This window comes from Cetorhinus maximus, chromosome 15 (genome assembly GCF_964194155.1).
Source record: "Cetorhinus maximus chromosome 15, sCetMax3.hap1.1, whole genome shotgun sequence".
NCBI lineage: Eukaryota > Metazoa > Chordata > Chondrichthyes > Lamniformes > Cetorhinidae > Cetorhinus > Cetorhinus maximus.
This window is the reverse complement of record NC_135893.1, coordinates 25,393,909-25,417,589: the sequence shown is the minus strand read 5'-3', so window position 1 is coordinate 25,417,589 and position 23,681 is coordinate 25,393,909. Positions and strand designations below refer to the sequence as shown.

The following is a 23,681-nucleotide window of genomic DNA, read 5'->3' as shown; positions in this document are numbered from 1 at the left end:
ATGGAAATACTTGGCAGGTCTGGCAGCATCTGTAGAGAGTGAAACAGAGTTGATGTTTTAGGCCAATAACCTTTCATCAGAACTAGAAACGTTTTTTCAGATCTGATGAAAAGTCATTGAACTGAAAGGTTAAACTTTCTTTCTCCATGGATACTGCCAGATCTGTGGAGCATTTCCAGCATTTTCTGTTTTTATTCATAATTACACTGTTGGATTTTTTTAATAGTTTGAATGAAGTGGGTTGGTTGTAGTGACTGTTGTTACGTAAATAAATGCATACAAAGAAGTACCACAAACATTATAAATAAATAAGTAATTCTGTTTTCATGGTATTGCATGATGTGGTTCACTTGCTGATGTTGCCATTCTTTTAGAAACGTGTAATTGATAAAGCCTGTAGTTACTGGTAGCAGATATCTTCATAAGAAAGCAGTTTGATCTCCTACAACAAGCTAATGCTCTTGATTAATCAGGACTGATATATGTAATAGCTGGTAATGTTTTGTCTGATAGCATTTTAACTGGAGAGCTGGTAAGTGTTTCCTTGAAGCACTCTGGAAGCCTCTAGTAGATGATTGGGAAATGCATTGCGTGATGCAGTAATGAATCATACATACTAAGAAATTCCTAAGCTTTGATGACTGCCCTGTCCTGAGTTAGGTTATGGTGTGCCGGAACTGTTCTAGGGTGAGATATAAGATCTGCTAGGGAGCTCTTCTGATAATATATTAATCCTTACCAGATCTTTAGAATCCAGAAATTGAATTAGCACTGTAACTCATCGCCGCCATGTAGAATTTTAAACAAAGAAAGGTTCCAGCAGCCTGCCATTATCACACTGGAATGATCATTATTCATTTGTGAAGATGGTTGGAAATGTCATCTGCCTATTTTCCCAGAGAGGTCATCAAAGTTCAGTCTGGTGTCCTCATCTGAATTTTGGTGCTAAGGCCTATGTACCTGCTCAAAGTAAGATCCAGCTGACATCAGTAGGCTTACCACAGACATGGAAAAAGTTTGTAAAACAGATACTGCTGGCAAGTAAACAAGATTGAGAAATAGCTATGGTTGAGGAAGATCACTCAACTCTCAATACATCCATCCAGAAAGATACCTCCTCCAATTTATTTGGAAGTCCATTATAAGTGTCATCCATTCCATATGAAAGAAGAATTTACCTTTTACTGGTTTGAACCTGTGTCCCCTTCTACTCTCTTAATTTAACCATTAAGTTTTCCAGTCCCATGACTACCTTGTATGTCTCTAAGAACACAGGTAGTAAAACCCAAATTTCCTTGGCCTTTATCGAAAATCAGACCCCTGACACTAGAGATGATTGGCTTTGTGGCTCTTCTCTGCGTTGCTTCCAGCACTTGAGTACACCCCTTGTTTCTTGATGATCAGGCTTGTCCCAATACTCAATGTGCAGTTTTACCAGAGCAGATAAGTGTTATCACTCCCTGCTTTGACTTGCATTCTCCTATTTTGACTAATAGCTTGTTGATTTGCTGCCATGCATTGATTGGGCATATTTAGCATCAAGGCTACTAAAACTCCTGGTTCTCTTTCAGCTTCAGTCTCAGCTGGCTGTACTCCATTTATGGAGCACACATACCATCAAGTACACTACCTTTGGTGCAAAATAACTCTGTCACAGTAATTCCATTTACATAGTTCTTCCAATTCATTCTATGGTTTTTGGGCCACTCTTCCAATATCATTGCACCTCTCAGTTTGATGTCAAATGCAAATTTGACCACTTTGCAATGAGTTTCTGGATCCAGGTCATTTATGTAAATTAGAATCCAGTTGTGGTCTCAACAATGAATCCTAAATCAACCTTCCCCAGTCTGACACAACTCCACAAGGAAGTATTTGTTTCCTCCTCTTGCCAGTTTCATAACCACTGTGAAGTTTATCCTTGTATTGAGCATTATTACCAAGTCATTACTATTACTGTCATTACCAATGTAGGTGCATTTGTTTCATCTCCCTAATTCCAATCCCTACAGGACACTGGCGACTGGTCTCCAAAAAGGTCCAAATCCATTTGTATCTACTTTTTGCCCATGTCTTGCCAGCCAGTTTTCAATTCGGCCCAACTATTACCACCATTGTACTGAAATGTTCAATTAATGCTAATGGTTGTATTGTCTGCTAATTGTGAGGAGTTTAACCAAAGTGCATACTTTTATATTCCATTGTACATTGAATTAACACTTTTTTTGTGCAGTCATAAATCATAGTATTCCTTTGTAATTAGAAAAGTAAATTATCATCACTGGCACATTTGCTAAAATTACTGCTGGGGCCAAAATGGTAAAATGTTTTACATTGTGAAGCAAAAAGGATGGAACAACTCTAAATAAAAACAGAAAATGCCAGAAGTACTCAGCAGGCCTTGCAGTATCTGTGGATAGAGAAATATAATTAACATTTCAGGCCAGTGACCTTTCATCAGAACTGGGAAAATTAAGAGGATTAAAGCAAGTACAGAAGAAGGGAAAGGGGGAGAGGGGCTCACCCCACCACCTTATGGGCAATTAGGGATTGGCAATTAATGTTGGCCTTGCCAGCGAAGACCACATCCGATGAAAGAATTAATAAAAAAGGAACAAAAGGGCCTGTAATATGGTGGAAGACAGGTGAGATTAAATGACAAAGAGATGTTGGTGCAAAGCAAAGGAGTGTAGTAATGGGACAAGTAAAACAAAAGATGTGTCTAGAGGAGATGTTAATAGAAAAATGCAGAATTATTACAACCAGCTGTCATCCAAAATTAAACAAAAAAGGAGCAAAGTGTGTGAACTGAAATTGTTTAATGTGTTGAGTCAGAAGTCTATAAAAGTGCAGAATCAAAGGATGAGTTACTCGAGCTTTCATTGAGCTTCGTTTAGAACATTGTAGAAGCCCAAGGTCAGAGTAGAAGTGGAGCAGAGAATTAAAATGACAGGTGACTGGAAGCCCTTGCGAACTGAATGGAGGTGCTCCACAAATTTGTTACCCAGTCTGCATTTGACCTCTTTGATGTAGAGGAAGACCGCATTGTGAGCAGCAAATACGGTACATTAAATTGAAAGCAAGCAAATCACTGTTTCACCTGAAAGTATTAGGAGCCTTGGAAACTGAGAAGTAAGGAGATGAAAGGGCAGGTGTAGCATTTCCTGCACTTGCATGAGAAGATGCTGTGGGAACGGGAGAGGAGATGTTGGGGCTGACTGAGGTGTGGACTAGGTACTGCAGAAGGGAAAGGAGCCTTCAGAATGCTGAAAGGCTTGGGGAGAGAAAGATCTATTTGGCAGGTGGCATCACTTGGAAGTAGCAGGAAATGAAGCTTTGCATGTGAAGGCTGGTGGGGTGAAACTCTACCATGGTTCTGGGAAGTGGGGTGCCATGAGAGGGTGCGGAAATCGGTTGGTTTGTAATGAATATAGGTGAATAGCCTCTCAGAAATGGAAACAAAGAAGTTGAGGAAAGCAAGTCTAAGGCCATATGAAGATGAAGGAAGGGTGAAAATTCTTAAACATTTATAATGAAACGCGTCTAATGTGCTCTTTTCTAACAGTTATCTGGTAATATGTAGTTGAGTTTGTGTCCTGGTGCAGGACCCTTCAATGCTTTTACCAGGTGATGCGAAAAAGAGCACAGTAGGGCAAACAGTGGCACTATTATATCGATGTACTCCCCGTAACAGTGAGTTTAACCACTGGATTATGAAACTCTACAAACAAGTTCCAAATTCAATCCATTGTCTGTTAAAATAGTTCACCTCAGCCAGGGTGATGGTGGGATCACTACAACTGACGTCAGCAGCCCCGGATTATGGAAGAGAAAATCAGTCAGGGTTTGCTCTTATGATGGCGATCTATTGACCCCAATGGAATACATTGTTGAGACTCTCTCACAAATTATGGCTACCTGATTAACATGCTTTAAGGTGGCCAGTGCCTGTGAGACTGCAGCCTACCAAGCAGAGGAAATGAGAAAATAAACAGCCTTGCTGAAGTAATCGCTGCAGTGCGAACAGTCAACACAAATATATTCTAGGTTTTATTTTTAGCCAAAGTGGCTTCTCTAAAAATGTAGCTTTTAGTTCTGGCATACAATTTTGACATTGAGGAAATACTGGGAGAGAGATTTATAATCAGTGTGAGATAGAATGTAGGCCTCTTTTGAAGGTATGGAGTTTATCTTTATTTTGAGATGTGTCAAAGCATAATAGTCCTCCAACCACCAGGGGTTGCAGTATTCTGCTGAACCTCCAATACTAACTGCACCCTCTTGTGCTAATGCAGTGCTCTTGTTAAGAAACCACTTCCCAGTTGTATTGAGATTAGCTTTGGTTCAAAGAGTGCTTCCTGTTGGAGTGTAATCATATCACAGTCAGGGAATAGTTTTGTAGTCGGGTGTAGAGCAGTGTTTAAGCTCTCCAGGCCCCACAGCCTACTTCGAGGATCCTTGACTGCCTTTTTTTAAACAAGCCTGGCACTGATTGGTGCAATTTTCTTTATCCTGTCTATAGCCCATCCAGCCAGGGGAAGAACTGTTGGTGTGGTACAATGGGGAAGACAACCCAGACATTGCAGCTGCTCTAGAGGAAGAGAGAAGTAATAATCTGAACAAGAGGAGCTCTCCCAGAGGCAGGAAAGGTAAGGGAAGCTTCATAGTTTTTTTGGGTTGGTGACTGGGTGGGGCAAGTGCAGTACAAAATGTACCTCCTGCTTACTCTCCAGAGTGATCAGGGGAGGGGGAGAAAGGAATAATTTTTGAGTTTTGTAAGTGCTGCAGGATTGGATGAAGTGAGCTCAGTTAAACTGCAGTTGTGCTTTAGGAGTGGCACTGGAATGTCAGCTGGAGAAATGCGACTGCATGACCTTCCCAGCTTCAGACTCCGGCACTGGTGTAGGGGAACATTAAAATGCAGAGATACTGCTCCAGTCATTTCTCATTTAAAGCTCCACTGTTTCTCTACTTTTTTAACAAAATTCGAGACATGGCTTATAAAACTGTAAGCTCACTTTTTTAACACTTTGGGGATTTTGGAACTGATAAGAGGTTTGTGATTGTGACTTTTAGAAATGTTTAGACAAAGATGGCTCTTTTTGCTTCTGGGAGAGTGTTGGAAGTGTAGAAGCAGATTGAAGTGTGTTAGTGAATTGTGTTATGTAAGCAGTTTCTAATTTCAGAGGCCTACAAAATGGATGCAGCTGCTTAATAATTCACTGAATAACTTGAATGTTCCCAGCATTTTACACCAATCCAAAAAATGTTGCTTTATCTTTTATCTCCGAATCTTGAAACACTATAGAAAAATGACATCATGAAGTGTTTCCAAAATCTTAAAATGCCCAACCATCCTGAATAAATTGATTTTATTTCTCTTCCCTCCAATACAATATTTAACTTTTTTCCCCACCCTTCCAGTTAACAAAATACTTCTATGAAATATTTTTCTTCAGAAGATGGCTGCAAAATAAAGGGATGTGAGAGGTTTTAATTTCGATTCTGTTTATTTGACTTACTGAAACTGATTTTTTTTTCAAATAAAACTGGAGAACAATATTTAGTTGTTTAATTTGGGGGTGTGGGGAGAGAACAAAAAATAGAATCAAAGTCGAACAGAGTACAAAAAGATAATGACACTTGGGTTAATTTAGAATTTATTAAGGCTGCTGGTGGTGCATTTGCAATTTGTTGTAATGTAACTTTTACCCCTTTAAAATTTTGCCTCCATATAAACTTTTAAGAATAGTGCAGTCCAATTCGGCTGTTTCAAAGAACAAAAATCATCAGTACCATATTATCATTGTTAGAAATGCAAAATAAAAGGTACTGATTCAGATCTGCCTCAGGACCCATAATGGAGTTGTTGCAAGAGAGATTTTTTTTGAAGCACAGTGGTCAGCAACCACATTTATGGGAAAGAACCTGTTTGTGCAAAACAAAAATTTCAAATAAAACTTAACTGAAAATATGAACATTGATAAATTTTAGGAGTTGTTCTTTGCCCCTCACCAGGAAGTAGGCATTCTACAAAGAGAAATGGCTGGAATAGTAATCCTACTCCCAAGTGATGTGAATCCTGATAAATACACAACTGGTTTGCCATGGAATGTTGTACTTGGGTCAGCTACAGAAAAGCAGATCCATATAAAATCACCAGCTTGTAATATACCAAAGTCATTTTAGTCACCTGTGGAGACTGCAGTAAACTTAAACTATTTTATAAAACAAGATTCCTTACAACAATGTTGTACTAGCTCAATGTTATTTATTGGTTCAGGAGTTATGGATCATGGAAGCTGGTTTCGTATATGGAACTCTGTATAATGAATCTTTTTTTGGTAGGTTGGAATTCTGCACTTAGATCAAATACCTTGGATTCCCACTCACTAGTTAATGAACCCCAATAGAAAATGCATATGTATGGACAGTGAGCAAGAACCCTCGTTGAATTTTTCCCCCTCCCTAGCCTGGGACACTGAGGCCAGTTATGGCACTCCAAGTGTTGCTCCAGTTGAGATCAGTGAACTTGGCACACAATCAGCAAGATCTTGCTACTCTTTCCAAATTTTACAACTGCATTACTTGTGTCTCAATGTGATTTTGCTGTTAAAAGGTCAAGGATTCCTAATTATTTTTTTTTATAAGTAAAACCACTCTACCTCAAAATAATGAATTGAATCGGTCACGTGAATAGAACATGTCACAATTTGGTTGTTTTATGAAAGTAAGTTGTTAGCAAATCAAACTCCACTCTCACCCTTGGAATTTGGGAGACTGCATAGTAACACACTTCTGGTCAATGATATATTTTTGTAATTATACAAAGGCTCATTTATATAGCAGTTTATCATTTCTTTGAGCACGATCTCAAGGTACTTCAGATACAGTTAATTATTTCGAATTTCAGTGACTTATTTAGGCAAACATGCAGCCATTTTTGAAATAAGCGAAATAGCATGAACATCAGTGATGTGATCAACCAATTGCAGTTTTTGGTGATGGTGACTAAAGGGAAGTAGTTGGTCAGGATGCTAGGAGAATTTCCTACATTTATAAGTAACGTCATGGCGTCTTTATCATGGATCAGAATAGGTATTGAAGCCTTAGTTTAACATTTCATCCAAAGGATAGCTCCTCTGACAATATTGCACTTCACTGGTGTGCCAATCTTGGTTGCGTATTCAAGCCCTGAATTGGGCCTAGAACCTGCAAAACCAAATAATGCCAAAGTAGAAGCAAATTGGCAACGTGATTCCTTTTCCCCATATGACTACATAATGCTCAATTTGAAGTTCTCCATTACTGAAGATGCATCCAAAGCTACGAATAATGGTAGTAACTGGTTTGAGCAAGGAATAGAATGACACGAGTGAAATTCCAGAGAAAAGAAGGAACTTGTGTTGATAGAGCATTTTTCAAGACCTTGGGATGCCCCAATCACTTCTGAAGTGCAATTGCAATTGTTATTTGGGCAAACATAGCCAATTTACATGTAGCAAGATCTCATGAGCAGCAATAAGATAAATGACCCCAAGTTATTTTTGGTGCTATTGAAAGATAAATATTAGTTAATTGGCAATTGAACTACCTGTCCTTCTTCAAGTAATGAAATGGGATCATTTGCATCCACCTGTGATTGCAGACAGGGCCTTGGTTTGTCACTTTATCCAAAAGATGGCACCTCAACAACTCCTCTTAGCATTGCACTGAAGTGACAGCCTAGATTATATGCTCAAATTCTGGATTGTGGCTCAAATCCACAATCCTGTGACTTGTAAAAATACATAGACTTGCACAGATAATCCTGAACTAGCCTTTCAACATTTACCCACTCAGTGTGCTACCACTGAGCCAAGTCTGACACTTCAGAGAGCTGCCGGCATTGAGCTTCCAGAAGAGGAGTGAAAATTGGTGTGGGGGACTTGGAGAGAAAGGAACAAGTACCAGATTATAGGTAGGGAGTAGATAGATTATCAATAGCTGCATGCCTTCTGAATAGTACCAGGAAGCTCCTTGAAGTTGGGGAAATGATTGACTTTCATATTAGTGTTCTCAAATTTTAGGATACTTGTGCAAGTTGTAGGAGTTTCAGCAAGTTCAGTAATGGAAATCCTTGATGGTAAATTCACATTCATTATTTTCTCCTCCACCCCAGATTAAATCAAACATTGTGTGACAGGCTGGAATTCCCTTTTCAAACTTTCTTTTTGACATGAAGACATTTTCACTGCTTGAAAGGAAGAACAAAGCAGCGTCAGAGGAAGGGCCAGTTCTGAAGCTAGTTTTCCAACATATTAGAAGGATATTAAATCTGCTTATGGAATACATCTTTTTACATGTTTGCATAATTAGTGTGCTATTTAAAGCATCAAGTAGATTTTCTGACTGAGTAATTTATGTATAGGCAGGAGGCATGCACATGTGTGTACTGTTTATATATGAGATTATATTAACTGTCTTGAAGCTGGCTAATCCTTTCACAAAGATTGGTTTTAACAATTTAGGTAAGTGTCATTTTTGTAATAAATGTATTCATTCCAACCTTGCTGCACTTGCTAATCTTGACCACTGCCTTGTGCTGTGCATAGAGTCTTGCAGCACAGGAGGAGGATATTCCACCCATCATACCTGTGCAGGCTGTTCAAAAGAGCTGTCCAATTAATTCCACTCCCCTTCTCTTTTCCCTTGACACTAAAACCTTTGCCTCTTCAAGTATATGTATTCAATTCCACTTTGAAAGCTACTATTGAATCTACTTGCACAACTCTTTCAGGCAATGCATTCTAAATCATCATAGCTTGCTGCATTAAAAAAAATCCTGATCTCCCTACTGCTTCTTTTGCTGTTGCTGCTGAGTCAAGGTGGAGAAGTTGGTAGGAGTTTGAAATGTTACTTTCACAAAATAGGCTAAACAGAACCAAGGATACTTTATTGTTAACTAGTCCTCAGGTCACTTAAAATATGTAAGCCTTGCCATTGGGATGAGGAGTAACACGGTGTGTTCAGTCAAGTAATGGTTAATATATTGAGCTACAGAATTTAACCTTACAAACACTAAACTAATGTTTTGGCAGATTCTGCGAGGTTTGCAAGTCCTATGATTTAGACGCCCATAGCTGTGGGAAATAAATAATAGCTGATTGAGATGGTGGGGTAGAGAAATGAGCCTGGTGCTCTTTGGTAATTGAACATTCTTGTATAAATCTAAGATGTACTAGAACAGAATTTTTAATTAATTCATATGATTCTTAGTGTATACCCAAATTATGCCTAAACTTCTTGTGATTGGTAACCGGGCAACTGCACATTTCTTCACAATTGCCGTATTCCAAATGGTGTGATATGTTCATGCTGCTGTGAGGAATTCATTGGTGTCTGATCGAAATATTAGGATGTTGTCTAGAATTTTACATTTCTCCTTTTCTCCAAATACATCACACTTCTTAAAATCAAATATCATGGGGGAGGTTTGGCAGTTGTTCATTAATGACTGATTCCTGTGCCTCATTCAGTGGCAGGTACAGTTGGTTGATTATCGGTCTGCTCCTCTTTCCTAACCCCAGGGCATTGTGAAAGCTATTGAAACTAAAAGATGTTGTGCATTGCCCAAAAAGTTTGTTGTTTTTTTTGTGAAGTTGTGAATTTTGAAACATGATTAAAGGGAGTTCCATTGGGGGAAGAAAGCTTTAAAACCTGTGCCTTGTTTTGGGAGGAGGATTGTTGACTGGAATGTTTTATCAATTGTAAACCTTCACTTTGCAAAATGAGAGAACACAAACGATATTTGAACAGTAAGAAATTTAAATAATCACTTGAATTTCTTTTATATAATTTTGGTCCCCAAAGTAAAACACATTATACTGGATTGTTAACCAATACAATACTATTGTAAATCGACAAAATATTTTAAAAACTGGTTTCAAAAAGAACAATGACGTACAGCAGTAATCTCAGGATATAGACATCATAAACCATGTAGGCATAACTAGGCTAGCATAAATCATTAGTGTGTGGTTATGGTTGGCTTGATTTGTCAAAGTTAAAATAATTGGCTTGAAATCATTCCGGAATATTGGTTACCTTTTGCAAAATGTTTATATACTCGCAGATCTTCTGTGGTGCTTGGTTATTTTTTGGCTCTCCTAGCCAGCCTCCATCTGCCACTCTCCATAAACTTGGACTCATCCAGAACTCTGCTGCCCTACCCTCATCAAGTCTTGCTTACCATTACCCTTTTTGGCTCCCAGTCTATCAACACCTCAGTTTAGCACAGTAGCAAATACCCATTGAAACTGTCAATATGCTTTTACCATGGTGTGGGAGAAGGTGGATTTGTCCCTAGGATTTCTATGCAATGACATCTTGGTGTCAACTGTGCCAGTGAGGAGGAGACTGACGAGGTCGGACGGTGGAGGTAGGGGCAAAATTTTGCGGGTGCTAGTCACCCCTGCTGATGCTTAAACACCTACGTTCCAGAACAAGGTGAGGGTCTTAAAATTATGACGAGGCCATTGAAAACGAAAGCAGAAACAATTGCTTCATTCAAAGGGTTGTGAAAATAGGGCACTCATTGTAAAATTGATTTTTTATGTGTGTTTTTAGATGCAGAGCAGTTTGTTCTAACTTGTGTCAAAATGTGTTGTAATGTTACTTGAAATTGAAGTGCAAGTTTCCAGCAGGAACTATGGTGCTCAAATGATTTTAATTTTTTAAAAAAGCCTGACTAGAAATAAAACGAGGTGTACGATTTTCCTCAGATCTGAAATGCAGAAAAGCCATGTAAAGTCTGTTAGTTGAGTAGTTGGGAGCCATGTGGCTAGGATCATAGGCTTCAGATTGACAATAAGCTGTGATCGTGGGCATATCCAGCAAGATAGCTGACTGACGGTGAGAATAATAAAAATTAATGTCAGAAAAATATACGTTTCCATTTTTTTCAGTGGAATCATAAGCTTTCCTCTTTCACCAAGGCATGCACATGCATAAATTGAGATTATTGTAGAAAATGTTAAAATGAAATAAGGATTTGTATAAGAGGAGCTTTGTTTATGTAAGTTGTAGGTTTAGCAAACTGAAACCAAACAAAAAAAGCCACACCGGCGAAAGCACAGCAGCTGCTGGGGGGTATGGGTTGCAGGAGAGGAGGGGAAGATGCTTTGTTGTTTGGACAAAACTGCTTACCATATCAATAATTTTATTAAATTGTAAAAGAAAAACTCCATGTGGAATTGCCATTACAAAAGTTTGCACGTGAATACATGAGTAATTTTAAAAGCAATAACTACCAGCTTGCATTTGAACAACTGAAGGCTTGGAACTGGTTTTACACAAAAATGCAACCAACTGTTTGAGGTTGTTGTTTAAAAAGTGCTTATATTTTTAATAAAAGGGGAAGTCAGGTAAAACACTTATACTCTGTGCTTGTGGTTCCTCAGTTGGGGCAACCTTCCTGTTTGTTCCATTTAGGCATAGAGAAGATGTTTCCAGGGCCATAATTATATGATAGTAACTGATAAATAAAATAGGGAATTCAGGAGGAACCTTGTTACTCACTGGTGAGAATGTGCAGCACGCTACCAAATGAAGTGGTTGAAGTGATTAGCATAGATACATTTAAGCAGAAACCAATTAAGTTTATAAGGGGAAAGGGTGTGCTCATAAGATTAGATGAAATAAAGTGGGAAGAGGTTTTTGTGGAGTGTAAACACTGGCATAAACCTGTTGGGCTGAAGGGCCTGTTTCTATTCTGTAGAATTCTTAAGTATGGTGGGAGCAATTTGCAACTATATACTTCCAATTGAACTCCAATAGCGACTTGCATTTCTGTAATATTTTAATTTTTAAAAAAAGTCCCAAGGTATTTTACTAAGGTGTGACCAGATGCTGAGACAAAAGAGCAGATATTATGAGGGGTTATGATCTAAGCAAAGAAATGGATTTTAAGGTGGGCCTTAAAGGAGGAGAGGAGGAATGTGGAGGGGGAATTCCAGACCCTGGGCCTACAAGACTGAAGGTATGGTCACTATTATGGGTGAAGGGAGGAAGGAAGCACAACAGGTTAGGAGAACAGGGAGTTTGAGGTTGTAGGGCTAGAGGAAGTTGCAAGTATAAAAAGGGACAAGACCATGAAGGATTTTAAACATGAGGAAGGATATGAGGAGGCATTGAGGAGCCAGGAGCCAACGTCTATCAGCAGAGACTAGGTTTTTGACACGGATTTGGAATAAGTTAAAGGCAGCAGAGTTCTGGATGAACTAAAGTTTACAGAAGTGGCGAATGGGAGGCTGGGAAAGAAAGTATTGTAATAGTTAAGCTTGCAACAAAGACATAGGATGAAGATTTAAATGGCAGATGGGCTGAGGCAGATGCGAAGGCCAATATTCTGAACTTGTCGGTGGTTTTTGTGTTGGAGAGTTTACATGTTAGGAAGCTCGGCTAAGGGTCAAATAGGATGTCTGATAGCAAAGTCTCTTTCAGCTCGACAATTTCTGGAAAGGGGGCAGAATTGGGGATTTTTTTTTTGTTCTTTCATGAGATGTGGGGCGTTGCTGGCTAGGCCTGCACTTATTGCCCATCCCTAATTGCTCTTAAAAAGATGATGGTGAGTTGACCTCTTGAACTGCTGGAGTCCATATCGTGTAGGTACACCCAAAGTGCTGTTAGGAAAGGAGTTTGTAATGCAATCCCTGTTAATTGTGTCAATTGAAATTACAGATTGGTGACCTCTACTGGCGATTTAAGAGATTTTTACGCAATTGCGGAACCATGGGAAAAGGGGAAAGGGTCAGGAAGAGGAAAGATTAAAGTAACAGCGTTGGAGGGGCATGCTGCAGCCAGATCAGGGAGGAGTGCACTATGTGATCATCAGAGGATGTAAAATGTAACTTTGATAAGGGCTGTTTCAGTGCTATGGTAGGGATGAAAACCTGATTGGAGAGATTCAAATGTGGAGTTGCAGGAAAGATGGCTATAAATTTGGGAGGCAACAACATATTCAAAAACTTGAAAAGAAGTTGGAGATGGGGGAGTAGTTGGAAAGGACAAACGGGCTGAGCACTTGGTTTTGAGGAGGGGGTTCAATGACTGATTTTGAGGCACATTAGAGATAATTATTTAGAATACCAGTTAACATTGGGAAGGAAAGTTGGATGGTCAACATTTTAGTGGGACTGGAGTCAATGAAGTAGGGCATGGATCTCAAGGGACAGATGAACTCAGATCATGAGGAGAGATGGGAGGAAAAAGTGGAGGAAGGCACCAATTCAGCTGCAAGCATGTTGGCATGTGTGAAGCGAATGATGTAGCCAAAGATTAGAAGAAAATATTATACCTGTCACTTCAGCCTGAGAATGTCATGGTGGATCTGCAAGTGGATAGAATAAATTTGGGGGAAAGCAGACAGTGAAGTCAAATGGTATGTCAAGGAATTAGTTTTGAAAGTTTACTTTAGAAATAAGGGTAATTTCTAAAATAGGACAAGGAAACCGAGACTAGATCAGGTGGCTCCAGTGAAGAGTTAACACTTGCACAGGCATGATATACCAAATAGCCTGATCCTGTGCTGCAAGTTTCATGATTCTAGAGGTTTTTCCCCTCTGTCCATTAAGAACATACTTATTATCCTGTCAATACACCTTGTCATTTTCATTATGCTTTTGAGCAATTTTAATAAGTAGCTTCCTTGCCTGAAGTTCTGGATTAAAACATGCTACAAATAATCAGCGCCTCAACAGACAGTACCCTGTGTCTCCAAAAACTTAGTTGGCAACTTCAGTACAATTAGATTTATTTTTGGCCAGAGTGAGTATAGGCATACTAAGTGACTTTCTGCTGACAGACTGAGGATCGTGGTGCTAACGCCTTCCTTGTCTCCAACCAACTGATCAGTAATGTTAAAGCAAAAACACTACAGACTCTGAAAATATGAAACAAAAACAAAAAATGCCGGGAATACTCGGCAAGCAGACGGAAGCTGCTGTGGCGAGAGAAAGAGAGGTAATGATTCAGATCAATGACCTTTCATCGGAATCAATAATGTTCACCAGCTACTTCATTGAGTTTCAGATACATTGTTAAATTTTCATAAAATTTTGAGTGGTTCCCTATAATTCGATGAAGGAGAAACAAAACACTTGCATTTATGGTTCTTATCACACCCTCAGAAAACCCCAAAGTACTTTACAGCCAGTGAATTACTTTTGAAACAACTTGTTGTATTGTGGGCAAATGTTTCAGCAATAAATCACATAGAGTCTGCAATTCTACTTCCATTGCTAAACAATTATTTTTTGAATGTTTTGAAATTTGTTCCATTATGCTGTTGATTTCACTGCTTTAGACAACGGGCAACTTTCTGTATTTTATTTTTCTATATGTAAATAGAGAGAGAGAATGTTCCATTGATGTTGTTTATTTTATGTTTGTGCCAGTGTGTGACCTGGGAAAATTTGCACTAACCTTGCATTAAAAGTATTTCAGGTTGACGCTTATATAATATTAGTACATTGCTTCAAATTGCTCCCATCACCAGTGACAGACCTGTAAACAATACTTCACCAGAGTGTTGTATAGCTCAAACTGATCTCTATGGCCACAACCCAAAATGGTAATCTATAATTGTACTCCTGGGTGTTCTGAGTTTAATTGGATATAATACAGGAATTTCTCACATTTATTGTTACAACTTACTATAGTTGTAATCCTGTAAACTGTTATACATATCACTCATCGAATGCACCTCCAGTGAACGAATACTGTTCTAAAGGATCAATGAGACCACACATGCACAGTGTAATAGCCTGTTGCAGTCACTGTACTTGGGCAGTGATTTAAGAGATGACAAAGATGATTGATTCAGCATCTTCCACATATCAAAGTTATTGAGCCCAACTTAATTGGTTATGGGATAGATTTTCATCACTGTCTAGATTATAATCTGATGAAGTAGATTGCCCACTTATTACAGAACCAAATGATCTTCATCCCAGATTATTACCCAGCTAATGAAAATAAAAATCTCCCTTGTGCATCTTGGTACACATGAAATGAAGTGCAATGGGTTTTGCTGCAAGTAGTTCTCTTACTACAACATCCTGGGAAGCCCAAGAATTGCACAATAGTTTAATTCTCCCCAGCTGAAATATTATGTTCTCTGCTCCTCTAATCTCCTTTCCAAATCTTAAATTGGATTCTTCCTTCAACCATACTGAAATTTGTACATTACAATAAATGGTCATTCACAGTTTGTATGTTAGCATTATGGTTTAGATTTGGCTGATGTTAGGTTCCTGGTCACAGGCTCCTTATTCTTGAACTCAGAACTAATTTGTTAGGTTCCTGTGGTGTGAAGGATTGTAACTGAAGATGACAATTGCCTGTCTTCCTTTTTTTAAGTACAGATCAGTATGTAGCTTCTAGATTTCAAGCCTTCACAGACTATCTTCCAACATCCAAGCTAGGCTTGTATCAGCTGGAGTTTAGAAGAGTAAGAGGTCTTGAGTGAAACATACAAGATCCTGATGGGTCCTGACAGGGTGGATGTGCTGAGGATGTTCCCTCTTGTTGGAGAATCTAGAACTAGGGGTCACTGTTTAAAAATAAGGGGTTGCCCATTTAAGACAGATGAGAAGAAATTTTTCTCTGAGGGTAGTGAGTCTTTGGAATTCCCTTCCTCAAAAGGTGGTGGAAACAGAGGCTTTGAATATTCTTAAGGCAGAGGTAGATAGATTCTTGATAAACAAGGGGGTGAAAGGTTATTGGCGGTAGGCGAGAGGTTACAGTCAGATCAGCCATGATTTTATTGAATGGCGGGGCAGGCTCAAAGGGCCGAGTGGCCTACTCCTTCTAATTTGTAGTTTCAAATCAAGGCTGATGTCAATAACCTTTTGACAAAACCGTTCTGATGAAAGGTCGTTGGCATGAAATGTTAACCCTTTGCCACAGATGCTGTTAGACCTGTTGACTATTTCCAGAGTTTCTGTTTTCATTTCAGATTTCCAGTATCTATTGTATTTTGATTTGTGACTTAGTTTGTTATGCTTTTGATCTGTTTTTTACTTAATTTTCATGTACAATTCAAAAGCTGAAGTCCATATTTGAGGAACTGTTGGGTTTCCCCTTACCCACCCTCAATTTCTTTTCCTGCCTCTGCCTCTTGAAGTTGCTGACTGTTGCTGTGGTACAATTCCATGGGTGCTGACAATTATCTACAACCTCACCAAAGTAGCCAGTTTAATGTGTGAGCTGAGACAGTGAGTGTTGTTTACACATGAGCGATACCACCATTAAGCCTGATCCTTTCTTTATTGCAGTTTCCAGTAGCATTCATCTAGACTTTGAGAGCTGGAACATTGGCTAATTGTTAATGTGTATATTTAGATTCACAGACACGGAGCTGTGATCCTAAAGACAATTGAACTCTCCCAATTGTTGTCTGTCCGAAGAGCAGCTAGTTAAAAGTTTCATGCTACACCTAACCATATTTTTACCCACCAGGCTATCTGAGGAGGATGTTAAGTTTTCAAATTTGAAGTAGCCTTTAAAGTTTACTCAGCCAGTTAACCCCTCTCAGTGCATGTTTCAAATATTGACAGTTGTGAAAGGGATACTTCCTCCAAAAAACGAGGGATGGATGAAACCACTTCAGAAGGATAAAGCTATTTGTAAGAAAAAATGATGTCCTCCTCTGGCCTTGTGGGTAAGCACATAGCATGAAGCTTAATAGCTAAAGTATAAATTAGGAATTTACTCATGCACTTAAATTTATCCTTTAGTTGGTACGTATAGAAGTGCTTAGTTATAAGGGAGGCAAACTTGTACATTATATTTATTATTAAAATTCTGTCTTTGAGAGCCATACAAAAGATTTTTAAATTCATTTTGACTTGCCTTTGCTAAGCTCTGGGGCAGTTTTCTATTTAATGAGCAACAGCAACAACAACTTGCCTTTATAGGATCTTTAATGTAGTGAAACATCCCAAGGCACTTCATGGGAGTGTTATCAAACAAAATTTGATACCAAGTCACATGAGGTATTAGGACAGCTAACCAAAATCTTGGCCAAAGAAGTAGGTTTTAAGGAGCATCTTAAGGAGGGGAGAATTCCAGGGCTTAAGGCCTTGAAAGCTGGAAGCATGTTCGCCAATCATGGAGAGATAAAAATTGGGGCTTGTTTGAAGGTATTACAAATTAAATCGCTTATGCACCAGTTTAATGTCTCACTAAAACATTCTGTTGAGCAGCAATCTGCCTGTAGTCTGCTGTTTTTATTTGACTTTTATCATGAGATGTGGGAGGTGATAGGCCACGGTTATTGCCCATCACTACATGCCACAGAAGCTGGTGGTCCTTCTAGCAACTTTTTCTGGAACAACTGATTGGTTTGTCAAACCAATTCAGTGGACATTAAGGATTAATCAGTGTGGGGTTGGAGTCATATGTAGACCAGTCTGGTTATGGGTGGCGGGTTTCCTTTTGGGACAAATATGAATGAGCCTTTTGAGTTTTTATAGCAGCTAGTCGCAAATTACCAGATTTGTGAACTTGGTTCCACAGTGTGCCATGACAGGATTTGTACTTGCAAGTCTTGAGTTGTTAGTGTAATGCTTATTGTACTACACTAACATACCCTTTCCCCAAGAAGTTTTATGTATTCCGCCAAATAAAAGTATCTTGGTTAATTTTAAAATCGCCAGGCTGGAAGGATTGCGCTTGAGAGCACACATTGTAGGGTGTGTCATTGGTCTCTAATTACCAAGCTGTTTCTTAGTAACCTACAGGCTGTTGCATTATTAGGTCTGCTGTTTATCAAAACTTGTGCATTCTTGTTTTTCAAGATCACCAGTTTAATGATATAAAGAAATCACAGTTTGCAAATAAAGTAAAATACCATTTGCGTGTGAGACTGCAGAGGAATGTAAGTTGTCCCTTGCATTGTTCCCATGTGAACTGATTTTGGGAATTCAGTCCATACCAAAAATGACCCCCAATTTGGCACTAAATTTGTAATCTCATTGTCAAAAAGAGATTGGGGCAGAATTGAACTTTAATCTGTACCAAACTGAAAATTACATTGATGGGTTTGTCTATAAAAATAGAACAGCTAGTTGATTGCAGTATGAACAAAGCAACTGCATGCATAATTGTGGCTATTCAATTATGCAAAACAAAAACAGAGTTACCTGGAAAAACTCAGCAGGTCTGGCAGCATCGGCGGAGAAGAAAAGAGATGACGTTTTGAGTCCTCATGACCCTTCAGCAGAGTTCTGCTGAAGGGTCATGAGGACTCAAAACGTCAACTCTTTTCTTCTCCGCTGATGCTGCCAGACCTGCTGAGTTTTTCCAGGTAATTCTGTTTTTGTTTTGGATTTCCAGCATCCGCAGTAGTTTTTTGTTTTTAATTCAATTATGCATGCAGTTCTCCACTTGTAACCTACTTATCTTCCATGGCCAAGAAAAGAGGTGTGTAATTGTTGACAGGCTTTTGTATAAGGAAGGTGTGAATATGTTCAATGTTTTTTGGAGGACTGGCTCTGCAATGTTTGTTAATAAATACACAGAACTCAAAATAATTTGACATTTTCACACATTTCAATCTTTTAAGTATAATTCCTAAATTTAAAAAAGTTAGCCATTTGATTTTTTTTTACCACCTTTATCACCAGTTTTCAACAACCCTCCAAAAGAAGACATTTATTTGTTGCAAGTATTCTATTCCTTTCCCCAGTGGCTGTACTTTGTGTGTAAACCTAAACAGTGAATGATGTTCATCACAGCTCAATCCTGTCCTACCCAACATCCGAGTGCAATTTCTTCAATAGGGATAGTGATCAGAAGTGGACCAGTTTTTATATCACCCCTCCCCGCCACCTGTAGTTTGGTGCTAACTCAGCATAGTCCAGGGTTCAAACATGGGACCTTCTAGTCACAATGGCTCAGTACTATAATGTTTACTTATTGACAGTGAAGTTTCACTAAAATCATGTTTTAGGGTTTGAATGATGATGGTTCTGTGCTTATTATCCCATGACATGAAGAAAAATGTTTGGAAATAAATTAATTACAAATGAATTATTGCATTACATAGGGTTACATAGATTATCAATGGGTGTATCCTGTTGGAATTAGCTCGCTGCAGGACCCCTGAGTTGGTGACCTGGTCCTGCCAAGGTTACGCCTGAGACAAGGTGGAAATTGTTGAGCCTTTTCTCCTGACTAGCATATGTTGTCCAGGTCTCAGTACTGTGCAGGAGTGTACTGAAGATGCAGGCTTGGTAGATTTCCACTTTGGTGTTCTCAGTCAGGGTGCTGTTGTTCCACACACACTTACTCAGCTGCTGCTTTTGCAATGCGTGTGCTGGTTTCAGCATAAAGTGACAGATTGCTAGTGATTGTGGAGTCTGGATATGTGAAACCGTCAACAACCTCTAGCGTCATATTGTCAATGCTGATCGATGGCAGTATGGCAATGTCCTGGAACATGACATTTGTCTTCCTGATGCTGATGGTCGAAGCAAACTCTTCACAGGCTTGAGAGAGTCTCTCCATTTACCGCTGAAGGTGTTCCTCATACTATGGTATGGAATGCTAGTGTGGCATCATCAGTATGGCGAAACTCTCGGATGAGGATTTTGCGCACCTTTGCCTTGTCTCAGGCGAGCAAGGCTGAACAGCTTTCCATCAGTTCTGATATGCAAGGGTTTTGGCAATGTTGGGGATCTGCAGGCTTTTATTAATACTTAAAATTATTGGGGTTGTATGACAGTTAGTATCTCAAAGCAATTATAACACCAGATCATGTGAGGGACATACAGTGCCAAACCTGCCAGTGAAACTTTCCACAAGCAGATGCTAGGCCAGAAGACGCCCAAAAATGTTGTGTTTTCATGCTCTTTGTGGGACAGAAGGAACAGACTGCTCATCCAGGCCTCGCCAGGAAACCTTGGCTTCCCTCCCTCGGGGCCCCAAGGGACAGCTGCAAGTTGACTAATGGCAACAGCCATTCTATCCATTTTAACGACCTTATTGGATTCTCCATCATGCAGACCTATATCTCTATGACATCCCACAAATAAACAGATTTTGTAAACATTAGACATCGTAGCAGGACCCTACCAGCCACCCTGTGTGATCACTTTGCAAACGTTATCTGTGTGTGTAATTGGCCTTTGCAGACAGGAGAAGGATACTTAATGAAAGTGTCTCTGGTATTAGTAGATATCCTAATATACGGCTTGTAAACAATACAATGGAACTCTCAAAGTAAAATGCAGAGAAACACTACTGGGGCAGTGCCAAGGTGCAAGAGTAATTTCATAAGTGATATTTTGGGAAATTGGGAATTCTGCAGGTGACCTGGTGACTGCCTGATGCAAACTGAGCTATTTCATCCGACTACTGCAAGGAATTTAATTCTTTCCTATTTTTCCAAAAAACTTAAATGGATGAATTCTTTAATTTTTTTTTATTCATTTATGGCATTTGGGTGTCACTGGTTAGACCAGCATTTATTGCCCATCCCTAATTGCCCTTGGGAAGGTGGTGGTGAGTTGCCACCTTGAACCACTGTAGTCCATGTAGGTGCACCCACAGTGCTGTTAGGGAGGGAGTGCAAGAATTTTGACCCAGCAACTGTGAAGGAACATATATTTCCAAGTCAGGATGGTGAGTGGCTTGGAGGGGAACTTCCGGGTGGTGGTGTTCCCATCTGTCTGCTGCCCTGGTCCTTCTAGATGGCAGCGGTTGTCGGTTTGGAAGCTGCTGTCTAAGAAGGCTTTGAGAGTTTCTGCAGTGCATCTTGTAGATGGTACACACTGCTTCCACTGTGCGTTGGCGGTGGAGGGAGTGAATGTTTGTAGATGTGCCAATCAAGCGGGCTGCTTTGTCCTGGATGGCATCAAGCTTCTTGAGTGTTGTTGGAGCTGCACTCATCCAGGCAAGTGGGGAGTATTACATCACACTCCAGACTTGTGCCTTGTAGATGATGGACAGGCTTTGGGGAGTCAGGAGGTGAGTTACTTGCTGCAGAATTTCTAGCCTCTGACCGGCTCTTGTAGCCACAGTTTCTGGTCAGTGGTAACCCCCAGGATGTGGTTTCCTTTCTAAAATAGATTGATTAGGAATAATCTTCATCGTGACTAAAAATACTCAATTAGATTTCACCAAATTTGAAGCAAGACTTTTGAAGCCTTCACTGCGGTTCCATTTTTTTTCAGTAATGTGAAATTGTCCCATTTCCTATTTGTTGTTCACATACAAAATGGAATGTAGGTGATCGTCCTGTTGAGGGAAGATGTGAGGAGAGAGGCAAAGAGAATCATCCATGCAAAAGTTGCCTTTTGAGAGTAGTGTTCCCTTTCTATTGTACAACAGGCAACCACTGTGGTTCTTTTCTAGTTCTCAATGCCATCACACCCCTTAGTTGCCTCCCATCCTAGAATTGTGGCTGCAGGCTTGCTCCCGGTTGTAAAATCCATTGACTGTCAGAGATCCTTGCCAGTCTCAGTCCTTGTATACTATTACACCTCCAGCAATAAGGAATGGCTTTGCATGAGTGCAAAATTTGCAAAGCACTTTGAAATGCACAGATGGAATTAAAACATTATTCTGACATTTTGTATTTTGAAGGAATCTCCAGAACCATGCAGGGATGGGTGAGAGTGGAGTTGCTTTCCCAATTGTCATAATTAACAGAACTAGTTTGTGGTAATGTATATGTTGCAGGTTTTTACTTTGTTATTTCCATTGCTGAAAGTTGTAGCTGATGAGGTCTACATCAACAATAGAGGACAGTTACTGAAGGATTTATTGCAGTGCTGTCTCTTTAGCAAATTGATACAATTACATTTCACAGTTTTAGCCAGCATGCTTCACTTATTTTGAGAGACTTGTGATTTACCTATAACCACTAGCTTGCCATCTTGGTATTAAGTTCTCCAGGCACATTTCACGTTCGGAAGAATAGAAATTATAGTTCCCTTTTTGTATGTTTTTCACAAAGCAAATAATCACAAGGACAACTTGCACTTATCTAGCAGCTTTGAACTCTTAAAAACTTCCCAAGGTGCTTCACAGGAACATATTCAAACAAAATTTGACACTGAGCCACATAGAGATATGGTGGCAGTTGACCCAAAGCTTGGTCAAAGAACTAAATTTTAGCCTATTTCATATATCCACAATTACTCTGCAGTGAAATGTTGATGACTTTTTATTTTATTAATCGTATTCCCAATCACACTGTCCTGACAAACATTTTAGTTGCTATTTTGAGGAAAATCAATGCTATTTTAGCAGAATTGAGATGAGCTGAAGTTGCTGATTTTAAGATTAGTTCATGTCGCGACACACATGCTCTCCCACAGATGATTTTCTTTCTCTGGGTTTTTCACCCTATTATTTTCACAACGCAGCTGCTGTTTGTAAAATGTACTTGGTTTGGAACAGCTTTTGTGCATGCCTCCTCAAAAGAGTGTAGACGATATATATTCACCATCATCTGTGGTCGAATCTATGGTGCAGACTGCCTGTGGAGGTAGATGCTGTCCTCCTATTTGAGGAAATTTATAGATTGGCAAAAGATGAGAGAGTAAGTGGTGTAGAGTTTTAATTTATTTTGATTTTAATAATTAGATTCAGTCTCATCCAGTCCTTTGCATTGCTGTTCCAATTAAGTGACCATTCAGGTGCTAATTTTCAGCTATTTTTGTGTGTAGTGTAAGATCCATTATGTTATGAACCCTCAGGCAATACTTTAAAATTTTGAACACAAACATTGTTAAAATGGCACCTGCAAACCATGTGACTTTTGGTAGTAGCAGCTCTGGACAATCCTGAAACTCAAGCCAATACCTTATTAAATATGGACATTCACAGCCATCTGGAAAATTCACACATCCCTTTGTTTAAGGATAGAACATCAATAAAAGGACTATAGCATTCCAACCGATTCGACTTTCTGGTTCACCATGGACAAAGGACACGTCAAAACTGTGTTAGATGAATGTGAATGGGTCCCCATCGACCTGTCATTGTGTTATAATGGTCTCTTATTTGAATCCAGACTGGGTAAATTTCAAAGTGTCAAATAACAAACACAGGATATTTATAGAACTGGCCATCCACCTTATTTAGAAAAGGACTTTGGACTTGTCGCAGGCCACATGGATGATTCAGCCATGTTTGTTGCCTGTTTTTAAAACAGCTTGAATCAGTTCTGCAGAGACAAAGAGACCATCAGGTAATCAACGAACCAGCTGCAATCAACTAAGTCGCTGAGGTAATAAACAGCAATACCTTGAAAGTAAGAGACGGACTCGCTCCAACCTGTTCTAACTTTAAGTTCGCCTGAGAACCAATCTACTGGAAATTTAACTACAAGAAGCCTTACAGCTTACTGAGAAGCCTCTGCTTACAAGACCTTTGCTTCAACTAAAAGCATCAACTCATCTAAGAAATTACAGGCTTGTCATGAAAGAGAGACTGAGGCAATTATACTTGTAATTGCATTGTTTTTTTCTTCATCTATATTTAATCTTTGTGTGAGTGATGGTGTCTGAGGCGAGTGAGACATTGTGCTTACGCTTCCGGGGCAGGTGTGGAATAATAAATAACATTCTTTATTTTAAAACTATCAAAAAAGCTTGCTGCTGGAATTATTTAAATTGGGACCGTCGCCC

The 23,681-nt window shown here is 39.3% G+C and overlaps 1 protein-coding gene across 3 annotated transcripts in view; it reads left to right on the top strand.

Annotated features, from left to right (window-relative positions):
• Positions 1 to 23,681, top strand: part of prdm2a (PR domain containing 2, with ZNF domain a) — a 170,142-nt gene that overhangs the window by 128,800 nt on the left and 17,661 nt on the right. For 2 of the 3 annotated variants that reach the window (XM_078558167.1, XM_078558166.1), the window contains exon 6: positions 4,523 to 4,649. In XM_078558167.1, the coding sequence (XP_078414293.1) occupies positions 4,523 to 4,649 (127 nt within the window). Of the gene's footprint in view, positions 1 to 4,522; positions 4,650 to 16,590; positions 16,703 to 23,681 lie in introns of those variants that run through there. The other variant, XM_078558168.1, reaches the window with a different exon arrangement.